Genomic DNA, 27,416 nt, shown 5'->3' with positions numbered 1-27,416 from the left:
GGCGACACGCCCACAGGTAGTGTTCTACTGAAGTAACTGCAGAGTTCTATTAAATCACACTGATAAACACCTGCCACACAGTTATGAAAATATATTTTATTAGACATTTAAAATTGGTAAGTACAGAACAGTGGCAGTCAGAGCATGTTAAATATGAGTGCCTGGAATCTGAAGTCATTTGGCGCATCCCAACAATTCTTAACCACAGGTGAGTTGCTTCTTAGATCCACTGCACGGTCACTGTCAGACACTCCCAAGACAAGGACAACATAGAGTGAGATACAGAGTAAAGCTCCCTCTACACTGTCACCATCAAACATTTGCAGAACAGGTACAGCACAGCATCAGATACAGAGTAAAGCTTCTACCCACTCCCAGGGCAGGAACAGCACAAGGTTAAATACAGAGCACAGCTCCCTTCACACTGTCCCCATTAATCACTCCCAGGACAGGTACAGCACAGGGTTAGATACAGAGTAAAGCTCCCTCTACACTGTCTCCATCAAACACTCCCAGGACAGGTACAGCACAGGATTGGGGCTGCATGGTAATGCAGTGGTTAGCACTGTTGCTTCATACCGCCAGGGTCCCAGCTTCGATTCCGGCTTGGGTCACTGGCTGTGCAGAGTCTACACGTTCTCCCTGTGTCTGCATAGGTTTTCTCTGGGTGCTCCGGTTTATTATTATTTAAAGATTATTTTTATTAAATATAGAGTAAGGCTCCGTTTACACTCCCCATCAAACACTCCCAAGACAGGCACAACATGGGGTTAGATACAGAGAAAAGCGCACCCCACACTGCAATAACCCGTATTGGAGGAGAGCACATGGTCCCATTAACCTTTCAGGCTGAAATCTCAGATCATGCTGTGTGCTGTTGAATGGAGGTTGTGCTAGGAGGGGCGAATTTTCTGTGGTGTGTCGGTGAGTATTGACAGCTGCTCATCTGTGACTGCTGGTGTTTGCGATGGGAAAACTTCAAACAATGTATTGATACCTAACCCTTGCGGTGACAGCACTGTCATTTCTCAGAGCTCATTACCGCACCCCTGGTATTGGCACATGTTTCCGAAGACTATAACTTTAGTCAATTTAGTACATATATTGTCAAAGTAGAGTCCTCAGCTGGTGAAAGATGAACAAATTATGTTTGTGCTTTGTGGATTAACTAATTATTTTTGTTATAGTGCACAGTAATAAAACTGGTTTCCTGACCCATTAAGTTTGTATCTGCGATGTAGTATTTTAGGGAGGGGGGGGGTGTATCCCAGCTATGTGCACCAGCCCTGCAGCAGCTTCATATTTGGAGTCTTATACAAGTTTGAATGAGAGGCTCCCGCTAGCTGATCCCTCTACTCCAACTGTGCAAATATTTTGAGAGAAGGAGCACACTAACTTTTCTATCAGTACTGGGGAATAGGACACTCCTCTGGGTGCAGTAACTTCCAAATAGGCTGATGTACCTATATGTGGAGGTTGTGGGCCAGTCTTCAGTTTACACAGCATCGACTCAAGCTGCAAAGGGATTACACACCAAGACAAAAGGAAGAAAGGAATTTCAGCACATGCTGGCTGGAGGAAGTAAGTGGACACTTGAACAGGAAGCAGCAATCTCTGGAGCAGCACTGAATTGGATTTCTGTGGAACAATGGGAAGTGTTCTGATCTCAATGCACAAATCATCGACAATTCCGCTTCCTACCAGTCAAGGCTTCAGCTGAAACAACGCATGGTCCCATCTTCACTTGGGTGGATGAGGATTTCAGTTGTCTGGTCTGGCAGAGCTTGGTACTGCTGGCTTCTCATTGCCCCGCTCCACACAGTGCCAGGCTCGCCATTCCTGAGAAATGGGGGCAGGGTACCTAGGGTGAAGCTGATGTTCTTGAAGGCATGGAGCAGGAAGATCCCAAGGATGATGATGACAAACCCGCTTATGGTGCCCAAGATGTTGTCAAAGGTCATGTGGTACCACTCCTTGAACAGGATTTCTGAACAGGTCATAACAGCAGTGGTGAAGAAAACGTAATAGATGGGTGTGACGATGGAGGTGTTGAAGATGTCCAAGGCTTTGTTCAGATAATTGATCTGTGTGCTCACACAAACTATTAGGCACCCAAGCAGGATCCAGGTCACCGGCTGTGCCAGCACACGGTGACCCACAAATAGCTCCTTGATGGCGATTCCCAGGCCCTTGACACACGAGACAGAGAGGGAGCCGATGACGGAACAGATGAGGATGTAGACCAGAACATTCTTCTGCCCATAACGTGGGGCCACCAGCACGATCAGGATCAGGCAGCTGCTTACAACACACACTGCAAACACAATAAAACCTGCAAGCCAGACACAAGGCTGGGATTAGACAGCTGAAGTGTTGGTCCTCATGTTTTACAGCACAATGTACAAGACATAGGATCACAACACATGCCAGATGATCAACCCAAACAAATCCAGCTCAGAATGTCCCAAACTGCTGAATATAGTGTGAAACTGTTTCCACTGGCAGGAGGGCAGAAATCTGAGAATACCGATTCAGGATCATTGGCAGTAGAATCATAGAATCCCTACAGTGCAGAAGGAGGCCATTTGGCCCGTCGGGTCTGCACTGACTCTTTGAAAGAGCACCCTACCCAGGCCTAATCCCCCACCCTGTTCCCGTAATACCACCTAGGGGCAATTAGCATGGCCAATCTGCACATATTTGGACTGGGAGGAAACCAGAGCACCCAGAGGAAACCCATGCAGACACAGGGAGAAAGTGCAAACTCCGCACAGACAGTGACCCAAGGTAGAAATTGAACCTGGGTCCCTGGCCAGCCATGCTAACCACTGTGCCGCCCCGAATATGTGGGAAATTAGGAGAAACGTATTTACTCAAGGGAGTAATGACTGAGGAAAGCACTGCTTGAGAGAGCAGTGCAAGCAGACTCAATTGCAGCTTTCAAATGGGTTAAATTAGATAAATAGTTAGAAAAACCTATAGGGATGCCAGGAAGAGGGAATCACTTGTTCGCTCTCCCAAAGAGGATGCACAGGCTCAAGGGGCCGAAGGGTGCAACTTTTGTGTTGGGGAAATCAATGATTTTGTGTCATTATGAAAATGTGTTTTTACACTGATATTTGCCATACCTGGATCTTGGAGCTTTTCCACCATTTCAGTCAAGGTGTCGACCTCGTCCTCTTGTGGAGCATGGATTACCATCACTGTTGAACCCAAAATACTCAGGATGCAGCCCATTTTTCCGTGTAGGTTCAGGCGTTCGTTTAAAAAATAAGAGGATAAAATCGCACTGGAGTGAAGGAAGCAGGGACATCGGATTATCAGGTGCAAGAGCCCAGCAATACTGGAATTGACAAACACTGCTCCCAATCTCAGAAAAAAACAACTCTACACAATTTGTAGGATGGGAAGGAGAGCATTTTGAAATCTAGACACATGTTCCCTTACGTTTTACATCTCCTGCAATCTTCACATCTTCCTACAAATGACAAGATTTTAAATTGGACCGAACACCATCCATAGTAGCTTTTGCTATGTTCTGTGCCAAGGGCTCATTCTTTCTCTCAACTTCTAGTGATCTTTTCAAATGTGAAATCAAAAGGAAAACAGGCTATTCCAAGATTCTGTAGTTACCAGACAATTTCCCGAAGGGTATAAAACTAATTCAAACAACTAAAGAAAAGAATCTTTAAATGAAGATGTGATGATGAGAAACTGATAGGACCAACATGTTTCCCGAGATCTGAAGTTAAGCTGCAGCTCCCTTGTTTGCAGATAGTGCAAGGATTGGGTGGAGGAGGGCTAGTATTTGCTTTCTCAGATTCCGCTCTTGTCATTTAAGGAATGGGACCAGTCTCCAGAATATATCTGTCCTGAGTGTGTATGATGGGGTCAGTGTAGAGGGAGCTTTACTCTGTGTCTAACACCATGCTGTACCTGGCTTGGGAGTGTTTGATGGTGTCAGTGTAGAGGGAGCTTTACTCTGTATCTAACCCTGTGCTATACCTGTCTTGAGAGTGTTGATGGAGACAGTGTGGAGGGAGCTTTACTCTGTATCCAACCCCGTGCTGTACCTGTCCTGGGAGTATTTGGTTTAGAGGCTGGTTTGCACACTGGGCTAAACAGCTGGCTTGTAATGCAGAACAATGCCAGCAGCGCGGGTTCAATTCCCATACCGGCCTCCCCGAACAGGCGCCGGAATGTGGCGGCTAGGGACTTTTCACAGAAACTTCATTGAAGCCTACTTGTGACAATAAGCAATTATTATTATTAATTATTATTATTTGATGGTGACAGTATAGAGGGAGTTTTACTCTGTATCTAACCCTGTGCTATACCTGTCTTGGGAGTGTTTGATGGTGACAGTATGGAGAGAGCTTTACTCTATATCTAACCCTGTACTATACCTGTCCTGGGAGTGTTTGATGGGGGCAGTGTAGAGGGAGTTTTACTCTGTATCTAACCCTGTGCTATACCTGTCTTGGGAGTGTTTGATGGGGACAGTATGGAGAGAGCTTTACTCTGTATCTAACCCCATGCTGTTTCTGTCCTGGGACTGTTTGATGGGAACAATGTAGACGGATCTTTACTCTGTATCTAACCCCGTGCTGTATCTGCCCTCAGTGTTTATAACCAACTTTGATTACCCGATTGCAGTTCCAGTCCTGGGTTTGTCTAATGTTGTACTCTGAGGTGGAGATGTGAGGAATGGTCTCAATGTCACAGTGCTTTGGGGGTGGACCAGCATGGGGGCCAGGAGGAGGATGGAGGAGGAGGAGAGAGAGGAATTTTCCAGTGCCGATTGCACAGCGCCTACATCTGAAAAATGCACTGACGTGGACCTCAAGATTGGGCAGTGTCAGGCTTTACTGAACTGCCTTGATGGCAGAATCACAGTCCTGCAATTTTTGTCTGTACACAAAATGGCCATGTGTAAATGGATTGTCAAGTTGCTGGGATCTCTGGGACTGTAGAGGAGCAGCGAGGCAATTCCTTCAGGTCAGCAAGAGGGAGTTATATTGCAGCTGGAACGGTTATATCAGGGGCTTGCTCACCTCACAAGGACACTGAGGGCTCCCAGCGGAGTGACCAGAGTCGCTGGGGCAAAGACATAGGCAGCAAAATTTGCAGCTTCTCCCAAACCCACTGCAAAACAGGATAGACAGAGTTAGAGCCTGAACCAGATACCCAATGTTTGAGCTACAGTCACCTACAGCCAGAAAAAGTAGAACCATTTCACGAAGTGTGACACAACCTGCAGCCCTGCTGCATTATAAGGGGTAGCGAGACACTGAGGTAAGGCAATGGGGGGAGATGAGCAGGAAGACACGGGTGGGGGTGTGTGATAAAGCAGGGAGACAAATCCCCACTGAGACAAATATGAACTTCCAGGATGACACAAAAAGATTCCACATTTTAAGACTTTTACTTTAAATAGCAAACTAAAAACAATTCTGCACTGTAAATTCTATGATAATCTATGAATTGACTAAACACTATTTTTGGAGACAACTTCTCCTTTAAACTTTGGAGCAGCACTTTCCTATTTTACTTTTAGAACTGAATAAATCACTTCACATATCTACCTTACACTGTCTCTTAGTAGACATTCAATTTTCCTGGACCCAATCCAAAGAGACTTTTAGCTCCTGAGGTTCGACTTCCATTTTTGTCCTTTCTTAGCCTGCTAATATTTAACTCCAGAACACAGTGAGGGCTTTTCTTGGTGATTCTCCCTCTATCACAAACTAGGCAATCTTCCAGCCTTGTTACAAATCGTCATGACATTGGTGTTTTCAATCCAAGTGCGAGGTCCCTCCCTCATTCCTGCACAGGAAATCAGAGACTATCTGCCTCTAGCTGCTCCCTCTCTCCCCGACCATGGCAATCTGCTTCTCTGAGAATTGCAGGGATGTCTTGGAAACCCTTCCCTTCTCAAAGACATCTTCATGGAACCATGAATCAAATGGGCTTTGTATCCAGGTAGACATGCTTATTGCCTAACATTGAGACCTCGTCTCTTTATTCTTGGAAGTAAATGGACAGTTTAAAGCATTACTGTTTACAACCTGACATTCCCATCTTTTTCCTTTCATTCTCCCTGTGGCTGCATGGGTTTCCTCTGAGTCCTCCGGTTTGCTCCCACAGTCCAAAATTGTGCAGGTTAGATGGATTGGCTGTGTTAAATTGCCTCTTAGTATCCAAAGATGTGCAGGTTAGGTGAGTTACAGGGATAGGGCAGGGTGCTCTTTCAGAAGGTTGGTGCAGACTTGCTGGGCCGAATGGCCTCCTACATTGTAAGGATTCTATGATTCCTGGAACTTTGGAGACTAGCAGTCTGATCACTGTAAACACAGGTACTGCTGCCATTGTCTCAAGATGTGAATACCTTAAATCTTGGTTTCAATGACCGTTGTCTCTCATTAATCTTTAAAAGCCATGCAATCCACACCTGTTGTTAGGCAGCGTTCAGAACAGGAGAAACACTTCATTTTATCCTACATTAAAGACACAGTCATAAAACATACAAATAGGAGTTTATAAGATTGTTAACATGGGGGAGGTAGAAGGAGGGAGACATTGAGATGGGGAAAAAAGCAGGGTGACAATGGGGGGAGGAGAGGAGAGGCAGTGAGACACTGGGGGGGTGGGCGGAGAAAATAAGGGATTCAAGAGGATGGCAGGAGGGAAGCAGCAGCGAGACACCGGGGTGGGAGGCAGGGAGAAATGGAGGCACGGGGCAGGGGAGAGAAGCAGGGAATACTGGGGTGGGGCATCAGGGAGAAGCCGAGGTCCGGAGGGGAAGGAGAAGCAAGGCGTCATGCAGGTGGGTCACTGGGGGACTCAGTGGGAAGCAGGGGGTCACTGGGATTCAGTGGGAAGCACGGAGTCAAGGTGGAGATTCAGTGGGAAGCAGGGGATCACTGGGGGAATGGGTGAAGCAGGTGATCACTGGGGTATAGGTGAAGCAGGGGATCACTGGGGTACAGGTGAAACAGGGAATCACTTTGGGAATGGGTGAAGCAGGGGATCACTGGAGTATATGTTAAGCGGGATCACTGGAGTATATGTGAAGCAGGGGATCACTGGGGTATAGGTGAAGCAGGTGATCACTGGGGGAATGGGTGAAGCAGGGGATCACTGGGGGAATGGGTGAAGCAGGGGGTCACTTTGGGAATGGGTGAATCATAGAAGTTTACAGCATGGAAACAGGCCCTTCGGCCCAACCAGTCCATGCCGCCCAGTTTTTACCATTAAGCTAGTCCCAGTTGCCCGCACTTGGCCCATAACCCTCTATACCCAACTTACCCATGTAACTATCTAAATGTTTTTTAAAAGACACAATTGTACCCGCCTCTACTACTAACTCTGGCAGCCCATTCCAGACACTCACTACCCTCTGAGTGAAGAAATTGCCCCTCTGGGCCCTTCTGAATCTCTCCCCTCTCACCTTAAACCTATGCCCTCTAGTTTTAGACTCCCCTACCTTTGGGAAAAGATGTTGACTATCTACCTTATCTATGCCCCTCATTATTTTATAGACCTCTATAAGATCACCCCTAAGCCTCCTACGCTCCAGGGAAAAAAGTCCCAGTCTATCCAGCCTCTCCTTATAACTCAAACCATCAAGTCCCGGCAACATCCTAGTAAATCTTAGAACATAGAACATAGAACATAGAACAATACAGCGCAGTACAGGCCCTTCGGCCCACGATGTTGCACCGAAACAAAAGCCATCTAACCTACACTATACCATTATCATCCATATGTTTATCCAATAAACTTTTAAATGCCCTTAATGTTGGCGAGTTCACTACTGTAGCAGGTAGGGCATTCCACGGCCTCACTACTCTTTGCGTAAAGAACCTACCCCTGACCTCTGTCCTATATCTATTACCCCTCAGTTTAAGGCTATGTCCCCTCGTGCTAGCCATTTCCATCCGCGGGAGAAGGCTCTCACTGTCCACCCTATCTAACCCTCTGATCATTTTGTATGCCTCTATTAAGTCTCCTCTTAACCTTCTTCTCTCTAACGAAAACAACCTCAAGTCCATCAGCCTTTCCTCATAAGATTTTCCCTCCATACCAGGCAACATCCTGGTAAATCTCCTCTGCACCCGCTCCAAAGCCTCCACGTCCTTCCTATAATGCGGTGACCAGAACTGTACGCAATACTCCAAATGCGGCCGTACCAGAGTTCTGTACAGCTGCAACATGACCTCCTGACTCCGGAACTCAATCCCTCTACCAATAAAGGCCAACACTCCATAGGCCTTCTTCACCACCCTATCAACCTGGGTGGCAACTTTCAGGGATCTATGTACATGGACACCTAGATCCCTCTGCTCATCCACACTTTCAAGAACTTTTCCATTAGCCACATATTCCACATTCCTGTTTTTCCTTCCAAAGTGAATCACCTCACACTTCTCTACATTAAACTCCATTTGCCACCTCTCAGCCCAGCACTGCAGCTTATCTATATCCCTCTGTAACCTGCTACTTCCTTCCTCACTATCGACAACACCACCGACTTTAGTATCGTCTGCAAATTTACTCACCCACCCTTCTGCGCCTTCCTCTAGGTCATTGATAAAAATGACAAACAGCAACGGCCCCAGAACAGATCCTTGTGGTACTCCACTTGTGACAGAACTCCATTCTGAACATTTCCCATCAACCACCACCCTCTGTCTTCTTTCAGCTAGCCAATTTCTGATCCACATCTCTAAATCACCCTCAATCCCCAGCCTCCGTATTTTCTGCAATAGCCTACCGTGGGGAACCTTATCAAACGCTTTGCTGAAATCCATATACACCACATCAACTGCTCTACCCTCGTCTACCTGTTCAGTCACCTTCTCAAAGAACTCGATAAGGTTTGTGAGGCATGACCTACCCTTCACAAAGCCATGCTGACTATCCCTGATCATATTATTCCTATCTAGATGATTATAAATCTTGTCTCTTATAATGCCCTCCAAGACTTTACCCACTACAGACGTGAGGCTCACCGGTCTATAGTTGCCGGGGTTGTCTCTGCTCCCCTTTTTGAACAAAGGGACCACATTTGCTATCCTCCAGTCCTCTGGCACTATTCCTGTATCCAATGATGACATAAAAATCAAAGCCAATGGTCCAGCAATCTCTTCCCTGGCCTCCCAGAGAATCCTAGGATAAATCCCATCAGGCCCCGGGGACTTATCTATTTTCAGCCTGACCAGAATTGCCAACACCTCTTCCCTACTTACCTCAATGCCATCTAATCTATTTACCTGGAGCTCAGCATTCTCCTCCACAACATTATCTTTTTCCTGAGTGAATACTGACGAAAAATATTCATTTAGTATCTCGCCTATCTCTTCAGACTCTACACACAACTTCCCATCCCTGTCCTTGACTGGTCCTACTCTGTCCCTAGTCATTCGCTTATTCCTGACATACCTATAGAAAGCTTTTGGGTTTTCCTTGATCCTTCCTGCCAAATACTTCTCATGTCCCCTCCTTGCTCGTCTTAGCTCTCTCTTTAGATCCTTCCTCGCTACCTTGTAACTATCCATCGCCCCAACTGAAACTTCACACCTCATCTTCACATAGGCCTCCTTCTTCCTCTTAACAAGAGATTCCACTTCTTTGGTAAACCACGGTTCCCTCGCTCGGCACCTTCCTCCCTGCCTGACCGGTACATACTTATCAAGAACACGCAATAGCTGATCCTTGAACAAGCTCCACTTATCCAGTGTGTCCAAAACTTGCAGCCTACTTCTCCACCTTATCCCCCCCAAGTCACGTCTAATGGCATCATAATTTCCCTTCCCCCAGCTATAACTCTTGCCCTGCGGTGTATACTTATCCCTTTCCATCCTTAACGTAAACGTCACCGAATTGTGGTCACTGTCCCCAAAGTGCTCACCTACCTCCAAATCCAACACCTGGCCTGGTTCATTACCCAAAACCAAATCCAATGTGGCCTCACCTCTTGTTGGCCTGTCAACAAACTGTGTCAGGAAACCCTCCTGCACACACTGAACAAAAAACGACCCATCTAATGTACTCGAACTATATCTTTTCCAGTCAATATTTGGAAAGTTAAAGTCTCCCATAATAACTACCCTGTTACTTTCGCTCATATCCAGGATCATCTTCGCCATCCTTTCCTCTACATCCCTAGAACTATTTGGAGGCCTATAGAAAACTCCCAACAGGGTGACCTCTCCTTTCCTGTTTCTAACCTCAGCCCATACTACCTCGGAAGATGAGTCCCCATCTAGCATCCTCTCCGCCACCGTAATACTGCTCTTGACTAGCAACGCCACACCTCCCCCTCTTTTGCCTCCTTCCCTGAGCTTACTAAAACACCTAAACCCCGGAACCTGCAACATCCATTCCTGTCCCTGCTCTATCCACGTCTCCGAAATGGCCACAACATCGAAGTCCCAGGTACCAACCCATGCTGCCAGTTCCCCTACCTTATTTCGTATACTCCTGGCATTGAAGTAGACACACTTCAAACCACCTACCTGAACACTGGCCCCCTCCTCCGACGTCAAATCTGAGCTCCTGACCTCTATACTCTCATTCTCCCTTACCCTAAAACTACAATCCAGGTTCCCATGCCCCTGCTGCATTAGTTTAAACCCCCCCAAAGAGCACTAACAAATCTCCCCCCCAGGATATTTGTGCCCCGCAGGTTCAGATGTAGACCATCCTGTCTGTAGAGGTCCCACCTTCCCCAGAAAGCGCCCCAGTTATCCAGAAATCTGAATCCCTCCCGCCTGCACCATCCCTGTAGCCACGTGTTTAATTGCTCTCTCTCCCTATTCCTCATCTCACTATCACGTGGCACGGGCAACAACCCAGAGATAACAACTCTGTTTGTTCTAGTTCTGAGCTTCCATCCTAGCTCCCTGAAAGCCTGGCTGACATCCTTATCCCCTTTCCTACCTATGTCGTTAGTGCCAATGTGGACCACGACTTGGGGCTGCTCCCCCTCCCCCTTAAGGACCCGGAAAAACACGATCCGAGACATCACGTACCCTTGCACCTGGGAGGCACCATACCAAACGTGAGTCTCTCACGCTCCCACAAAATCTCCTATCTGTGCCCCTGACTATAGAGTCCCCAATTACTAATGCTCTGCTCCTCTCCCCCCTTCCCTTCTGAGCAACAGGGACAGACTCTGTGCCAGAGGTCCGTACCCCATGGCTTACCCCTGGTAAGTCGTCCCCCCCACAAGTATCCAAAGCGGTATACTTGTTTCTCAGGGGAACGACCGCAGGGGATCCCTGCACTGACTGTTTTTTCCCCGTCCCTCTTACAGTTACCCATCTATCTCCAATCTTTGGTGTAACTAATTCCCTGAAGCTGCTATCTATGACCCCCTCTGCCTCCCGAATGATCCGAAGTTCTTCCAACTCCAGCTCCAGTTCCCTAACTCGGTCTTGGAGGAGCTGGAGATGGCAGCACTTCCTGCAGGTAAAATCAGCAGGGACACTAACGGCATCCCTCACCTCAAACATCCTGCAGGAGGAACATTGCACTCCCTTCCCTGCCATTCCTCTAACTTTCTACCAAGATCTGGCTAACAACTAAATTTTAAAAAAATTTTATATATAAAAAAAAATAAAAATAACGAATAAAAATTATTAATAACAATAATAAAATATGGTACTTACCTCACACCAAAGGGTTTTATTATTAGGTTAGAGGAGGAGGGCGGGTGGGAGACACTACACGTGTAGTGTCTCGGGTTTCCTCTCCACCAGAATTTATTGGTGAGGGTCTTCCCAGACGTCCGCGGGTCGACTTCCTGTTCCCACCTTAAACACTAGAATTTTTTTTTAAAAATTTATTTAAAGGAGAAAGGTCCCAGCTCTCACTCCCGAACTCAACAGCTGACCTGCAAGGCAAGTAAGTTAATCTGTACTCACCTCACCACAGACAGCAACCTTTTAAATGGTCCCCTCTGTCTCGCAGCCCCCGCGCTTTTCAAAATTCCCGCGCTGATTCTAAGGTCCCAGCTCTCACTCCCGAACTCAACAGCTGACCTGCAAGGCAAGTAAGTTAATCTGTACTCACCTCACCACAGACAGCAACCTGTTAAATGGTCCCCTCTGTCTCGCAGCCCCCGCGCTTTTCAAAATTCCCGCGCTGATTCTAAGGTCCCAGCTCTCACTCCCGAACTCAACAGCTGACCTGCAAGGCAAGTAAGTTAATCTGTACTCACCTCACCACAGACAGCAACCTGTTAAATGGTCCCCTCTGTCTCGCAGCCCCCGCGCTTTTCAAAAATTCCCGCGCTGATTCTAAGGTCCCAGCTCTCACTCCCGAACTCAACAGCTGACCTGCAAGGCAAGTAAGTTAATCTGTACTCACCTCACCACAGACAGCAACCTGTTAAATGGTCCCCTCTGTCTCGCAGCCCCCGCGCTTTTCAAAATTCCCGCGCTGATTCTAAGGTCCCAGCTCTCACTCCCGAACTCAACAGCTGACCTGCAAGGCAAGTAAGTTAATCTGTACTCACCTCACCACAGACAGCAACCTGTTAAATGGTCCCCTCTGTCTCGCAGCCCCCGCGCTTTTCAAAATTCCCGCGCTGATTCTAAGGTCCCAGCTCTCACTCCCGAACTCAACAGCTGACCTGCAAGGCAAGTAAGTTAATCTGTACTCACCTCACCACAGACAGCAACCTGTTAAATGGTCCCCTCTGTCTCGCAGCCCCCGCGCTTTTCAAAATTCCCGCGCTGATTCTAAGGTCCCAGCTCTCACTCCCGAACTCAACAGCTGACCTGCAAGGCAAGTAAGTTAATCTGTACTCACCTCACCACAGACAGCAACCTGTTAAATGGTCCCCTCTGTCTCGCAGCCCCCGCGCTTTTCAAAATTCCCGCGCTGATTCTAAGGTCCCAGCTCTCACTCCCGAACTCAACAGCTGACCTGCAAGGCAAGTAAGTTAATCTGTACTCACCTCACCACAGACAGCAACCTGTTAAATGGTCCCCTCTGTCTCGCAGCCCCCGCGCTTTTCAAAAATTCCCGCGCTGATTCTAAGGTCCCAGCTCTCACTCCCGAACTCAACAGCTGACCTGCAAGGCAAGTAAGTTAATCTGTACTCACCTCACCACAGACAGCAACCTGTTAAATGGTCCCCTCTGTCTCGCAGCCCCCGCGCTTTTCAAAATTCCCGCGCTGATTCTAAGGTCCCAGCTCTCACTCCCGAACTCAACAGCTGACCTGCAAGGCAAGTAAGTTAATCTGTACTCTTTCCAGTTTAATAATCCTTTCTATACTAGGGTGACCAGAACTGTACACAGTATTCCAAGTGTGGCCGTACCAATGTCTTGTACAACTTCAACAAGACGTCCCAACTCCTGTATTCAATGTTCTGACCAATTCCCCCTCAATTCACTGGGGGAATGGGTGAAGCAGGGGATCACTGGGGGAATGGATGAAGCAGGGGATCACTGGGGGAATGGGTGAAGCAGGGTGAAGCAGGGGCTCACTGGGGGAATGGGTGAAGCTGGGGGTCACTGGGGAATGGGTGAAGCAGGGGGTCACTGGGGAATGGGTGAAGCAGGGGATCACTGGGGTATAGGTAAAGGTGGAGATCACTGGGGGAATGGGTGAAACAGGGACCACTGGGGGAATGGGTGAAACGGGATCACTGGGGGAATGGGTGAAGCAGGGGGTCACTTGGGAATGGGTGAAGCAGTGGATCACTGGGGGAATGGGTGAAGCAGGGGGTCATTTTGGGAATGGGTGAAGCAGGGGCTCACTGGAGGAATGGGTGAAGCTGGGGGTCACTGGGGAATGGGTGAAGCAGGGGGTCACTGAGGAATAGGTGAAGCGGGGGTCACTGGGGTATGGGTGAAGCAGGGGATCACTAGAGTGTATGTGAAGCAGGGGATCACTGGAGTATATGTGAAGCAGGATCACTGGAGTATATGTGAAGCAGGGAGTCAGTGGGGTATAGGTGAAGCAGGGGATCAATGGGGGAATGGGTGAAGCAGGGGATCACTGGGGGAATGGGTGAAGCAGGGATCACTGGGGGAATGGGTGAAGCAGGGGATCACTGGGGGAATGGGTGAAGCAGGGGATCACTGGGGGAATGGGTGAAGCAGGGGATCACTGGGGGGAATGGGTGAAGCAGGGGATCACTGGGGGAATGGGTGAAGCAGGAGATCACTGGGGGTATGGGTGAAGCAGGAGATCACTGGGGGAATGGGTGAAGCAGGAGATCACTGGGGGAATGGGTGAAGTAGGGGATCACTGGGGGAATGGGTGAAGCAGGACATCACTGGGGGAATGGGTGAAGTAGGGGATCACTGGGGGAATGGGTGAAGCAGGACATCACTGGAGGAACGAGTGAAGCAGGACATCACTGGGGGAATGGGTGAAGCAGGGGATCACTGGGGGAATGGGTGAAGCAGAGGATCACTGGGAATGGGTGAAGCAGGATATCACTGGGGGAATGGATGAAGCAGGGGATCACTGGGGGAATGGGTGAAGCAGGGGATCACTGGGGGAATGGGTGAAACGGGATCACTGGGGGAATGGGTGAAGTAGGAGATCACTGGGGGAATGGGTGAAGCAGGGGATCACTGGGGGAATGGGTGAAGCAGGGGATCACTGGGGGGAATGGGTGAAGTGGGGAATCACTGGGGGAATGGGTGAAGCAGAGGATCACTGGGAGAATGGGTGAAGCAGGGGATCACTGGGAGAATGGGTGAAGCAGGGGATCACTGGGGTATAGGTGAAGGTGGGGATCACTGGGGGAATGGGTGAAACAGGGACCATTGGGGGAATGGGTGAAACGGGATCACTGGGGGAATGGGTGAAGTAGGAGATCACTGGGGGAATGGGTGAAGCAGGGGATCACTGGGGGAATGGGTGAAGCAGGGGATCACTGGGGGGAATGGGTGAAGTGGGGAATCACTGGGGGAATGGGTGAAGCAGAGGATCACTGGGAGAATGGGTGAAGCAGGGGATCACTGGGAGAATGGGTGAAGCAGGGGATCACTGGGGTATAGGTGAAGGTGGGGATCACTGGGGAAATGGGTGAAACAGGGACCATTGGGGGAATGGGTGAAACGGGATCACTGGGGGAATGAGTGAAGTAGGAGATCACTGGGGGAGTGGGTGAAGCAGGGGCTCACTGGGGGAATGGGTGAAGCTGGGGGTCACTGGGGAATGGGTGAAGCAGGGGGTCACTGAGGAATGGGTGAAGCAGGGGGTCACTGAGGAATGGGTGAAGCAGGGGTCACTGGAGTATATGTGAAGCAGGGGATCACTAGAGTGTATGTGAAGCAGGGGATCACTGGACCATATGTGAAGCAGGATCACTGGAGTATAGGTGAAGCAGGGGATCACTGGGGGAATGGGTGAAGCAGTGGATCACTGGGGGAATGGATGAAGCGGGGGATCACTGGGGGACTGGGTGAAGCAGGGGATCACTGGGGGAATGGGTGGAGCAGAGGATCATTGGGGGAATGTATGAAGCAGGGGATCACTGGGTGGATGAGTGAAGCAGGGGATCACTGGGGGAATGGGTGAAGCAGGAGCTCACTGGGGGAATGGGTGAAGCAGAGGATCACTGGGGGAATGAGTGAAGCAGGGGATCACTGGGGAAATGGGTGAAGCAGGAGCTCACTGGGGAAATGGGTGAAGCAGAGGATCACTGGGGGAATGGGTGAAGCAGAGGATCACTGGGGGAATGGGTGAAGCAGGGCATCACTGAAGGAATGGGTGAAGCAGGACATCACTGGGGGAATGGCTGAAGCAGAGGATCACTCGGGGAATGGGTGAAGCAGGACATCACTGGGGGAATGGGTGAAGTAGGGGATCACTGGGGGAATGGGTGAAGCAGGACATCACTGGAGGAACGAGTGAAGCAGGACATCTCTGGGGGAATGGGTGAAGCAGGGGATCACTGGGGGAATGGGTGAAGCAGAGGATCACTGGGAATGGGTGAAGCAGGATATCACTGGGGGAATGGATGAAGCAGGGGATCACTGGGGGAATGGGTGAAGCAGGGGATCACTGGGGGAATGGGTGAAGCAGGGGATCACTGGGGGAATGGGTGAAGCGGGGGATCACTGGGGGAATGGGTGAAGCGGGGGATCACTGGGGGAATGGATGAAGCAGGGGATCACTGGGGGAATGGATGAAGCAGGGGATCACTGGGGGAATGGATGAAGCAGGGGATCACTGGGGGAATGGGTGAAGCAGGGGATCATGGGGAATGGGTGAAGCAGGGGATCACTGGGGGAATGGGTGAAGTGGGGGATCACTGGGGGAATGGGTGAAGCAGGGGATCACTGGGAGAATGGGTGAAGCAGGGGATCACTGGGGGAATGGGTGAAGCAGGGGATCACTGGGGTATAGGTGAAGGTGGGGATCACTGGGGGAATGGGTGAAACAGGGACCACTGGGGGAATGGGTGAAACGGGATCACTGGGGGAATGGGTGAAGTAGGAGATCACTGGGGGAATAGGTGAAGCAGGGACCACTGGGGGAATGGGTGAAACGGGATCACTGGGGGAATGAGTGAAGTCGGAGATCACTGGGGGAATGGGTGAAGCTGGGGGTCACTGGGGAATGGGTGAAGCAGGGGGTCACTGAGGAATGGGTGAAGCAGGGGGTCACTGGGGAATGGGTGAAGCAGGGGATCACTGGGGAATGGGTGAAGCAGGGGATCACTGGAGTATATGTGAAGCAGGGGATCACTAGAGTGTATGTGAAGCAGGGGATCGCTGAACTATATGTGAAGCAGGATCACTGGAGTATAGGTGAAGCTGGGGATCACTGGGGGAATGGGTGAAGCAGGGGATCACTGAGGGAATGGATGAAGCAGGGGATCACTGGGGGACTGGGTGAAGCAGGGGATCACTGGGGGAATGGGTGAAGCAGGGGATCACTGGGGGAATGGATGAAGCAGGAGATCACTGGGGGAATGGGTGAAGCAGTGGATCACTGGGGGAATGGGTGAAGCAGGGGATCACTGGGGGAATGGGTGAAGCAGGGGATCACTGGGGGAATGGGTGAAGCAGGGGATCACTGGAGTATGGGTGAAGCAGGGGATCCCTGGGGGAATGGGTGAAGCAGGGGGTCACTGGGGGAATGGGTGGAGCAGGGGATCATTGGGGTAATGTGTGAAGCAGGGGATCACTGGGTGGATGAGTGAAGCAGGGGATCACTGGGGGAATGGGTGAAGCAGGAGCTCACTGGGGGAATGGGTGAAGCAGAGGATCACTGGGGGAATGGGTGAAGCAGGGGATCACTGGGGGAATGGATGAAGCAGGGGATCACTGGGGGAAATGGGTGAAGCAGGGGATCACTGGGGGAATGGGTGAAGCAGGGGATCACTGGGGGAATGGGTGAAGCAGGGGATCACTGGGGGAATGGGTGAAGTGGGGATCACTGGGGGAATGGGTGAAGCAGGGGATCATTGGGAGAATGGGTGAAGCAGGGGATCACTGGGGGAATGGGTGAAGCAGGGAATTACTGGGGTATAGGTGAAGGTGGGGATCACTGCGGGAATGGGTGAAACAGGGACCACTGGGGGAATGGGTGAAGTAGGAGATCACTGGGGGAATGGGTGAAGCAGGGGCTCACTGGGGGAATGGGTGAAGCTGGGGGTCACTGGGGAATGGGTGAAGCAGGGGGTCACTGAGGATTGGGTGAAGCAAGGGGTCACTGGGGAATGGGTGAAGCAGGGATCACTGGAGTATCTGTGAAGCAGGGGATCACTAGAGTGTATGTGAAGCAGGGGATCACTGGGCTATATGTGAAGCAGGATCACTAGAGTATAGGTGAAGCAGGGGATCACTGGGGGAATGGGTGAAGCAGGGGATCACTGGGGGAATGGATGAAGCAGGGGAACACTGGGGGACTGGGTGAAGCAGGGGATCACTGGGGGAATGGGTGAAGCAGGGCATCACTGGGGGAATGGGTGAAGCAGGGGATCACTGGAGTATGGGTGAAGCAGGGGATCCCTGGGGAAATGGGTGAAGCAGGGGGTCACTGGGGGAATGGGTGGAGAAGGGGATCATTGGGGTAATGTGTGAAGCAGGGGATCACTGGGTGGATGAGTGAAGCAGGGGATCACTGGGGGAATGGGTGAAGCAGGAGCTCACTGGGGGAATGGGTGAAGCAGAGGATCACTGGGGGAACGGGTGAAGCAGGGGATCACTGGGGGAATGGATGAAGCAGGGGATCACTGGGGGAATGGGTGAAGCAGGGGATCACTGGGGGAATGGGTGAAGCAGGGGATCACTGGGGGAATGGGTGAAGCAGGGGATCACTGGGGGAATGGGTGAAGTGGGGGATCACTGGGGGAATGGGTGAAGTGGGGGATCACTGGGGGAATGGGTGAAGCAGGGGATCACTGGGGGAATGGGTGAAGCAGGGGATCACTGGGGGAATGGATGAAGCAGGGGATCACTGGGGGACTGGGTGAAGCAGGGGATCACTGGGGGAATGGGTGAAGCAGGGGATCACTGGGGGAATGGATGAAGCAGGAGATCACTGGGGGAATGGGTGAAGCAGGGGATCACTGGGGGAATGGGTGAAGCAGAGGATCACTGGGGGAATGGGTGAAGCAGGGGATCACTGGAGTATGGGTGAAGCAGGGGATCCCTGGGGGAATGGGTGAAGCAGGAGCTCACTGGGGGAATGGGTGAAGCAGAGGATCACTGGGGGAATGGGTGAAGCAGGGGATCACTGGGGGAATGGGTGAAGCAGGGGACCACTGCGGGATGGGGGACAGGAGAAGCAGGGGATGACTGGGGGATCAGGGACAGGAGAAGCAGTGGGCTACTGGGGGATGGGGACAGGAGAAGCAGGGGATCACTGGCGTATGGGGGACAGGAGAAGCAGGGGATCACTGGGGTATGGGGGACAGGAGAAGCAGGGGGCCACTGGGGGGTGGGGACAGGAGAAGCAGGGGATCACTGGGGGATAGGGACAGGAGAAGCAGGGGATCACTGGGGGATGGAGGACAGGAGAAGCAGGGGATCACTGGGGGATGGGGGACAGGAGAAGCAGGGGCCACTGTGGGATGGGGACAGGAGAAGCAGGGGATCACTGGGGGATGGAGGACAGGAGAAGCAGGGGATCACTGGGGGATGGGGGACAGGAGAAGCAGGGGGCCATTGCGGGATGGGGGACAGGAGAAGCAGGGGATCACTCGGGGATGGGGGACAGGAGAAGCAGGGGGCCACTGTGGGATGGGGGACAGGAGAAGCAGGGGATCACTGGGGGATGGGGGACAGGAGAAGCAGGGGGACACTGGGGGATGGGGGACAGGAGAAGCAGGGGGCCACTGCGGGATGGGGGACAGGAGAAGCAGGGGATCACTGGGGAATGTGGGACAGGAGAAGCAGGGGGCCACTGCGGGATGGGGGACAGGAGAAGCAGGGGGCCACTGCGGGATGGGGGACAGGAGAAGCAGGGGATCACTGGGGGATGGGGGACAGGAGAAGCAGGGGGCCACTGCGGGATGGGGGACAGGAGAAGCAGGGGGCCACTGCGGGATGGGGGACAGGAGAAGCAGGGGGCCACTGCGGGATGGGGGACAGGAGAAGCAGGGGATCACTGGGGGATGGGGGACAGGAGAAGCAGGGGGCCACTGCGGGATCGGGGACAGGAGAAGCAGGGGATCACTGGGGGATGGGGGACAGGAGAAGCAGGGGGACACTGGGGTTTGGGGGACAGGAGAAGCAGGGGGCCACTGCGGGATGGGGGACAGGAGAAGCAGGGGGTCACTGGGGGATCGGGGACAGGAGAAGCAGGGGGACACTGGGGGGGGTGTTATCAAGTGGGAAACCAGGTTTTTGTATAGCGAGGCAGAATATTGTTGTATAGGGGACGGCATAATGAGCAGTAATTTGCTGTATCTCTTGTGATGTTCCCCAACGCTGCCATAGCCAATAGGAGAAATTTACAAGAAAACATTTTAAAATTATTCTACCTGTTACCATGAGCAACACTCACTTGTGAGCAGTCCGGCCCACCACAGCCATTCCTTCAGGTATGCATGGCCACCCTGACCTGTGAGGGGAGAACAAAGCACATTGAGCCATACAGCCTGACAGCTTCTATCACTATCTCCCCATCCAATTCGCTGCCTAACCTCACTAGCTGTGCAAGCTGGTGAGGAAGGGATCTAATGGGTAATGGTGTTTCATGTTTCATTTCCTTGTGTGAAACATCAACTTCCAGTTTCAGCTTGTTTGTCAAACTTGGCAACAGTGAATTAGTAGCGGTTACAAGGTGAGGGATCTGTATTTGGAGGAAGGGTTCGCCAGTCTGGAGGAGCTAAGGTAGAGCTGCCGAGGGGGAGTGAGTTCAGGTATCTGCAGGTTAGGGACTTTGTGCGAAAGGTCTGGAGGGCATTCCCTAGTGTTGCCGGGATACACCCTGCTGGAGTGGCTGCTGCTCCCGGATGTGGAAAGGGAGGGAAGAATTGGTGATATATACAAGTGGCTGGGGTAGCAGAGAGGCGAGCGGGTGGTGAAGATCAAGGGGAAATAGGAAGCGGAGTTGGGAAGGGAGATCAATTGGGGAGCAAGGAGTGAGGCACTGCGTAGGGTAAACGGGACCTCCTCATGTGCAAGGATGAGCCTGATACAGTTTAAGGGAGTGCACAGGTTGCATATGGCTCGGGCGAGAATGAGTGGGTTCTTTCAGAGGGTAGTAGATGAATGTGAGAGGTGTGGGCGGGGGCCAGCGAATCACGCGCACATGTTTTGGGGTTGTGAAAAATTGGGAAGGTTTTGGGCGGGAGTATTCGCGGTCTTAGCCAGGATAGTGGAGGAGGGGGGGGATCTGGACCCTTTGGTGTCGATATTTAGGGTCTCAGAGAAACCGGAGCTCATGGAGAAGAGGAAGACCCATGTCTTGGCCTTCGCCTCTCTGATTGCACGGGCGAATTTTGCTGGAGTGGCGGTCGGCATCGCCACTGAAGTTAGCTTGTGTTTGTTCGCTGTAACCTGTTTTGATACATGTTTGTAATAAAATACATTGAAAAAAAAGAATTAGTAGCGATTAACTTCATATTATCACCAACTCTTGCAAGGCCCAGGTCGTGTCCACCGCTCTGGCACAGCTGCTGGGGTGAGCATTTGGGGAGGGGCACAGAGGCATAGGTGTCAGGGATTGGCACTATGGGTGCTGAGGTATGCCGTTTTTAAAATTTGAATAAAAAATCTCAAGCATGAAGAAGCCAGTGAAAACGGGCTTTCTGTATTCATGTCTGAGTGACCAATGAGGGTACAGAGTTACAGAGCAGGACCATCTACCTTCACTGATACTTCCAATAACTCTTCACCTTGAGAGAATTGATGTGACAGAGAGAGGCTGAAGTGATAAGGACAAATTTAAACAAAACAATCTGAAACTGTTAAGTAATTTCAGAGTGGAGTTGGAGACTTGGATATGTTCCAGCAGTTGGGAGTTTCTGGGAGTGAAGACCTTTGTCTCCTTGCTCTGTAATGGGCAGAGTTATTCTGTTAATAAACCTTTATTAGTTCACCAACCCGAGTTAAAGCCTTACCTCGCTCACTAAGGTTTTCGTTACGTTTGTTCCCCTTGGAGGAGACCAGGCAGAAAGGAAAGGCTCAGATTTAGTCATTACCTTGTGCTGAGTTGCATCAATTCAGGACTGCAATTAGAGGCAGTACAATGTTTTCGGTGTAGGACTCAGGTTTAATGAATCAGATTAAATTGCTGTTCCTCATCAGAATCCATTGCTGATTAATGACTGAGCTCAGCTGTACAAGGCATTGGTGAGACCAAATTTAATAACTTGCCAAATTTAATCATGAAGAGAGGTCATTTGGGTGTGGTAGCAGGGGTCCTATCTCCATCAGGGAGGGTCACCTTTTGGGGAGGGGGAGGGCCACCTTTGGTGAATGGGGGAGCGGGAGACCACCTTCAGGCAATGGATGGCCACCTTCAGGGAGGGGAGAGCCACATTTGGGAAGGGGAGGGCCATCTTCGAGAAGGGATACGGCCATCTGTGGGAAGGGGAGGGCCATCTTCGGGGAGGGAGAGGGTCACCTTCTGGGAGGGGAGGCCCACATTCGGGGGGGGGGGGGTGATGGGGGGGCTACATTCAGGGAGGGGGGCACATTTGGGGAGGAGGGCCACCTTCAGGAATGGGGCCAGCTTCGGGAAAGAGAGACCACCTTCGTTGGGGCAGGGACAGGTTCAGGGAGTGTGGGGGCACCCTCTGGGAGGGGAGGGTCATGGTTGAGGAGGGGAAGGGGTTTCGTCTTCAGGGAGGAGAGGAGGACCACCTTCTGGAAGAGGAGGGGCACAGGGGAACCGCCTTCAGAGAGGGGGGCCACCTTCGGGGAAGGTACGATGAGAAGGAAAAAGAGGTATGGTGTTGAATGAATATTTCACGTCTGACTTCACCTAAGAGAATGAGGAGGTAGATATGGAACTCAGAGAGAGAGAGACTGTGAAGTTATTGAGCCAATTGTCAGAGAGAGTGACAAGGTTTTGAATGTATTGGCGGACTTGGCCATGTCCAGATGATTTGTGTCCCAGGATGCTGTCGGAGGCGAGGGAGGAGTTTGCAGGAGGTTGTTTAAGAAGGGTAGCAAGGATAATCCAGGGAACGACAGGCCGGTGAGCCTTATGTCAGTGGTAGGGAAATTACTGGAGAGAATTCTTCGAGGAGACAGGATATATTCCCATTTGGAAGCAAATGGACGTATTAGTGAGAGGCAGCATGGTTTTGTGAAAGGGATCTCACTAACTTGATAAGAGTTTTTCGAAGAGGTCACAAAGATGATTGATGCAGGTAGGGCAGTGGATGGTGTCTATATGGACTTCAGTAAGGCCTTTGACAAGGTTCCTCATGGTAGACTGGTACAAAAGGTGAAGTCACACAGGATCAGGATTGAGCTGGCAAGGTGGATACAGAACTGGCTAGGTCATAGAAGGCAGAGAGTAGCAATGGAAGGGTGCTTTTCTAATTCTAGGGCTGTGACTAGTGGTGTTCCGCAATGATCAGTGCTGGGACCTTTGCTGTTCGTAGTATATATAAATGATTTAGAGAAAATGTAACTGGTCTGATTAGTAAGTTTGCAGACGACACAAAGGTTGGTGGAATTGCAGATAGCGATGAGGACTGTCAGAGGATACAGCAGGATTTAGATCGTTTGGAGACTTGGGCGGAGAGATGGCAGATGGAGTTTAATCCGGACAAATGTGAGGTAATGCATTTTGGAAGGTCTAATGCAGGTAGGGAATATACAGTGAATGGTAGAACCCTCAAGAGTATTGAAAGTCAAATAGATCTAGGAGTACAGGTCCACAGGTCACTGAAAGGGGCAACACAGGTGGAGAAGGTAGTCAAGAAGGCATACGGCATGCTTGCCTTCATTGGCCGGGGCACTGAGTATAAGAATTGGCAAGTCATGTTGCAGTTGTATAGAACCTTAGATAGGCCACACTTGGAGTATAGTGTTTAATTCTGGTCGCCACCCTACCAGAAGGATGTGGAGGCTTTAGAGAGGGTGCAGAAGAGATTTACCAGGATATTGCCTGGTATGGAGGGCATTAGCTATGAGGAGCGGTTGAATAAACTCGGTTTGTTCTCACTGGAACGATGGAGGTTGAGGGGTGACTTTATAGAGGTCTACAAAATTATGAGGGGCATAGACAGAGTGGATAGTCAGAGGCTTTTCCCCAAGGTAGAGGGGTCAATTATTAGGGGGCATAGGTTTAAGGTGCGAGGGGCAAGGTTTAGAGGAGATGTACGAGGCAAGTTTTTTTACACAGAGGGTAGTGGGTGCCTGGACCTCGCTGCCGGAGGAGTTGGTGGAAGCAGGGACGATAGTGACATTTAAGGGGCATCTTGACAAACACATGAATAGGATGGGAATGGAGGGATACGGACGCAGGAAGTGTAGAAGATTGTAGTTTAGTCGGGCAGCATGGTCGGCACGGGCTTGGAGGGCCTGTTCCTGTGCTGTACTTTTCTTTGTTCTTTGTTCTGACTCAAATTTTTAATTGCTCTTTGGCCACAGAGAGGTGCCAGAGGAGTGGAAAACAACTAATGTGCTCTCACTATTTAAGAAAGATTGTAGAGATAAGCCAGTGAACTACAGGCCAGTGAATCTCACGCCAGTGTTCGGGAAACTACTGGAAAAAAATTCTAAGGAAGAGAATCTATCTCCACTTAGCGAGGCAAGATTTGACCAGGAATAGTCAGCATGGGTTTGTCAGAGGGAAGTCATGCCTAATAAATTTGATTTAATTTTTCGAGTATGTGACCAGGTGTGTAGATGAGGGTTGATGTAGTTTACATGATTTCAACAAAGCCTTTGACAAGATTCCACATGAGATACAGGGTAACTTGATCAGGTAGATTCAAAATTGGCTTAGTTCTAGGAGTCAGAGGATGATGATAGATGGCTGCTTTAGTGTCCAGTGGCGTACCACAGGGATCTGAGCTGTGTCCCCTCGTTTGTCTTTTATATAAACAACATAGATGACTATGTGGGGGGGGGGGGGGTTAGGATCAGTATGTTTGTGGATGACACAAAGATTATCCGGATGGCTAACAGTGAGGTTGAGTGTCTTGGGTTACAGGAAGATATAAATCGGATGATTAAATGGGCAGAAAAGTGGCAAAGTGTGAGGTGCTCCACTTTGGAAGTAGTGATGTGACAAGAATGTATTCAATGAATGGCCTGATACTGGGAAGTTCCAAGGAACAAAGGGACCTTGGCTTCTTTGTCCATAGATCTCTCGAAGGCAGAGGGGCAGGTTAATAGGCTGGTGAAAAAGGCATATGGGACACTTGCTTTTATCAATCAGGGCATAGATTACAAAAGCAGGGTGTTCATGCTGGAGCTGTACAGAACTTTGGTGAGGCCACAGCTGGAGTACTGTGTACAATTTTGGTCACCATATTATAGGGAGGGTGTGATTGAACTTTCGGGAGAGGGTGGGACAACTTCTGGAGGGGGGTGGGGTGGGGGGGTGGAGAGGTGAAAAGCCAGAGCCACCTTCGAGGAGAGGGAAGGGGAGGTGGAGGGCCACCTCGGCAGCTTTGGGGAGGGGGAGCCAGCACCTTCTGGGGATTTGGGGTGAGTTGATACCTTCAGGGGAGGGGGCGGTCAGCACTTTCAGGGGAAGCGAGAGACAGTCGGCACCTTCAGGGGAGGGGGTAAACGGATTGAAGGAAAATACTGTTAGCATGTACTCAAAGGTACACGTCCACACCTGGCTGACTCACATGGTCCCATTCAGACTTAAACTCATTAGGGAATGCAGAGGGTGATTCACCCGCAATCCACTGTCTTTCGGGATATTCACGCATGACCAATCATTATCCTATTACAGAGTCTGAGCACATATTTTTTCATCACTGGAACATTAGTTGTATATGAATGGCATAACTCAGGTCTTTGTGTAAACGGGAGTGGGCAATCAAGCAGCCCAATTACAGTTGATAAGTTCCAGTCTGGACATTCTGGAGGAGGACCTTTGTTTGAAGGGCCGGGCAGGGCTTCAAGAGAGAGCGAGAGAAGAAGAAATTAATTTGGAGCTGGCAAAGAAAAAAAAAGGATGTGAGCAGCCATGAGACAAGTCATGAAGTCTGCTACACAGAATAAGGATCTAAGAGGTCATGGAAAAAACCATAGAGAGAAGGCTTTGGAAAAGAGTTCTGAATGAATGTCCCGACCAGAAGACAGATTGCTTCAGAAATGCAAGTGGTGCCTTTGGCTGTATTTGTAAGTGGAACGAGGGTTGTATTTTCATGTAAAGTGTTATTTGATGGGAACTAGTGTTAAGGTAAGAAACTGCATGTAATCTGTCAGTTTGAACAAAGAAATGTACAGCAGAGGAACAGGCCCTTCGGCCCTCCAAGCCCGTGCCGACCATGCTGCCCAACTAAACTACAATCTTCTACACTTCCTGGGTCCGTATCCCTCTATTCCCATACTATTCACATATTTGTCAAGATGCCCCTTAAATGTCACTATCGTCCCTGCTTCCACCACCTCCTCCGGTAGTGAGTTCCAGGCACCCACTACCCTCGGTGTAAAAAACGTGCCTCGTACATCTACTCTAAATCTTGCCCCTTGCACCTTAAACCTATGCCCCCTCAACCCTGGAGAAAAGCCTCTGACTATCCACTCTGTCTATGCCCCTCATAATTTTGTAGACCTCCATCAGGTCGCCCCTCAACCTCCGTCGTTCCAGTGAGGACAAACCGAGTTTATTCCACCGCTCCTCATAGCTAATGCCCTCCATACCAGGCAACAATCTGGTAAATCTCTTCTGCACCCTCTCTAAAGCCTCCACATCCTTCTGGTAGTGTGGCGACCAGAATTGAACACTATCCTCAAGTGTGGCCTAAATAAGGTTCTATACAGCTGCAACATGACTCGCCAATTCTTATACTCAATGCCCCGGCCAATGAAGCCAAGCATGCCGTATGCCTTCTTGACTACATTCTCCACCTGTGTTGCCCTTTTCAGTGACCTGTGGACCTGTACACCTAGATCTCTCTGACTTTCAATACTCTTGAGGGTTCTACCATTCACTGTATTTTCCCTACCTGCATTAGACCTTCCAAAATGCATTACCTCACATTTGTCCGGATTAAACTCCACCTGCCATCTCTCCGCCCAAGTCTCCAAACAATCTAAATCCTGCTGTATCCTCTTGACAGTCCTCATCGCTATCTGCAATTCCACCAACCTTTGTGTCGTCTGAAAACTTACTAATCAGACCAGTTACATTTTCCTCCAAATCATTTATATATACTACAAACATCAAAGGTCCCAGCACTGATCCCTGTGGAACACCACTAGTCACAGCCCTCCAATTAGAAAAGCATCCTTCCATTGCTACTCTCTGCCTTCTATGACCTAGCCAGTTCTGTATCCACCTTGCCAGCTCACCCCTGATCCCGTGTGACTCCACCTTTTGTACTAGTCTACCAAGAGGGACCTTGTCAAAGGCCTTACTGAAGTCGAAAAACTCTATCAAGTTAGTGAGCCACGACCTCCCCTTCACATAACCATGCTGCCTCTCACTAATACGTCCATTTGCTTGCAAATGGGAGTAGATCCTGTCTCAAAGAATTCTCTCCAGTAATTTCCCTACCACTGACGTAAGGCTCACTGGCCTCTAGTTCCCTAATTATCCTTGCTACCCTTCTTAAACAGAGGAACAACATTGGCTATTCTCCAGTCCTCCGGGACATCAGCTGAAGACAGTGAGGATCCAATAATTTCTGTCAAGGCCTCAGCAATTTCCACTCTTGCCTCCTTCAGTATTCTGTGGTAGATCCCATCAGGCCCTGGGGACTTATCTACCTTAATATTATTTAAGACACCCAACACCTCGTCTTTTTGGATCTCAATGTGACCCAGGCTAACTACACA

The 27,416-nt window shown here is 50.2% G+C and overlaps 1 protein-coding gene across 3 annotated transcripts in view; it reads right to left on the bottom strand.

Annotated features, from left to right (window-relative positions):
* Nucleotides 1-76: 76 nt before the first annotated feature.
* LOC140420867 (magnesium transporter NIPA2) overlaps nt 77-27,416 on the bottom strand; it is a 33,453-nt gene continuing 6,113 nt past the window's right edge. For 2 of the 3 annotated variants that reach the window (XM_072504965.1, XM_072504964.1), the window contains exons 3-6: nt 19,993-20,049; nt 5,055-5,145; nt 3,129-3,289; nt 77-2,332 (exon numbers count right to left, since the gene is read on the bottom strand). In XM_072504965.1, the coding sequence (XP_072361066.1) occupies nt 1,713-2,332; nt 3,129-3,289; nt 5,055-5,145; nt 19,993-20,049 (929 nt within the window). In that variant the 3' untranslated portion in view covers nt 77-1,712. Of the gene's footprint in view, nt 2,333-3,128; nt 3,290-5,054; nt 5,146-19,969; nt 20,050-27,416 lie in introns of those variants that run through there. The other variant, XM_072504966.1, reaches the window with a different exon arrangement.

This window comes from Scyliorhinus torazame, chromosome 5 (genome assembly GCF_047496885.1).
Source record: "Scyliorhinus torazame isolate Kashiwa2021f chromosome 5, sScyTor2.1, whole genome shotgun sequence".
NCBI classification, from domain to species: Eukaryota; Metazoa; Chordata; class Chondrichthyes; order Carcharhiniformes; family Scyliorhinidae; genus Scyliorhinus; species Scyliorhinus torazame.
Note: the sequence above shows the minus strand (reverse complement) of the source record. Positions and strands in the feature narration are given on the sequence as shown.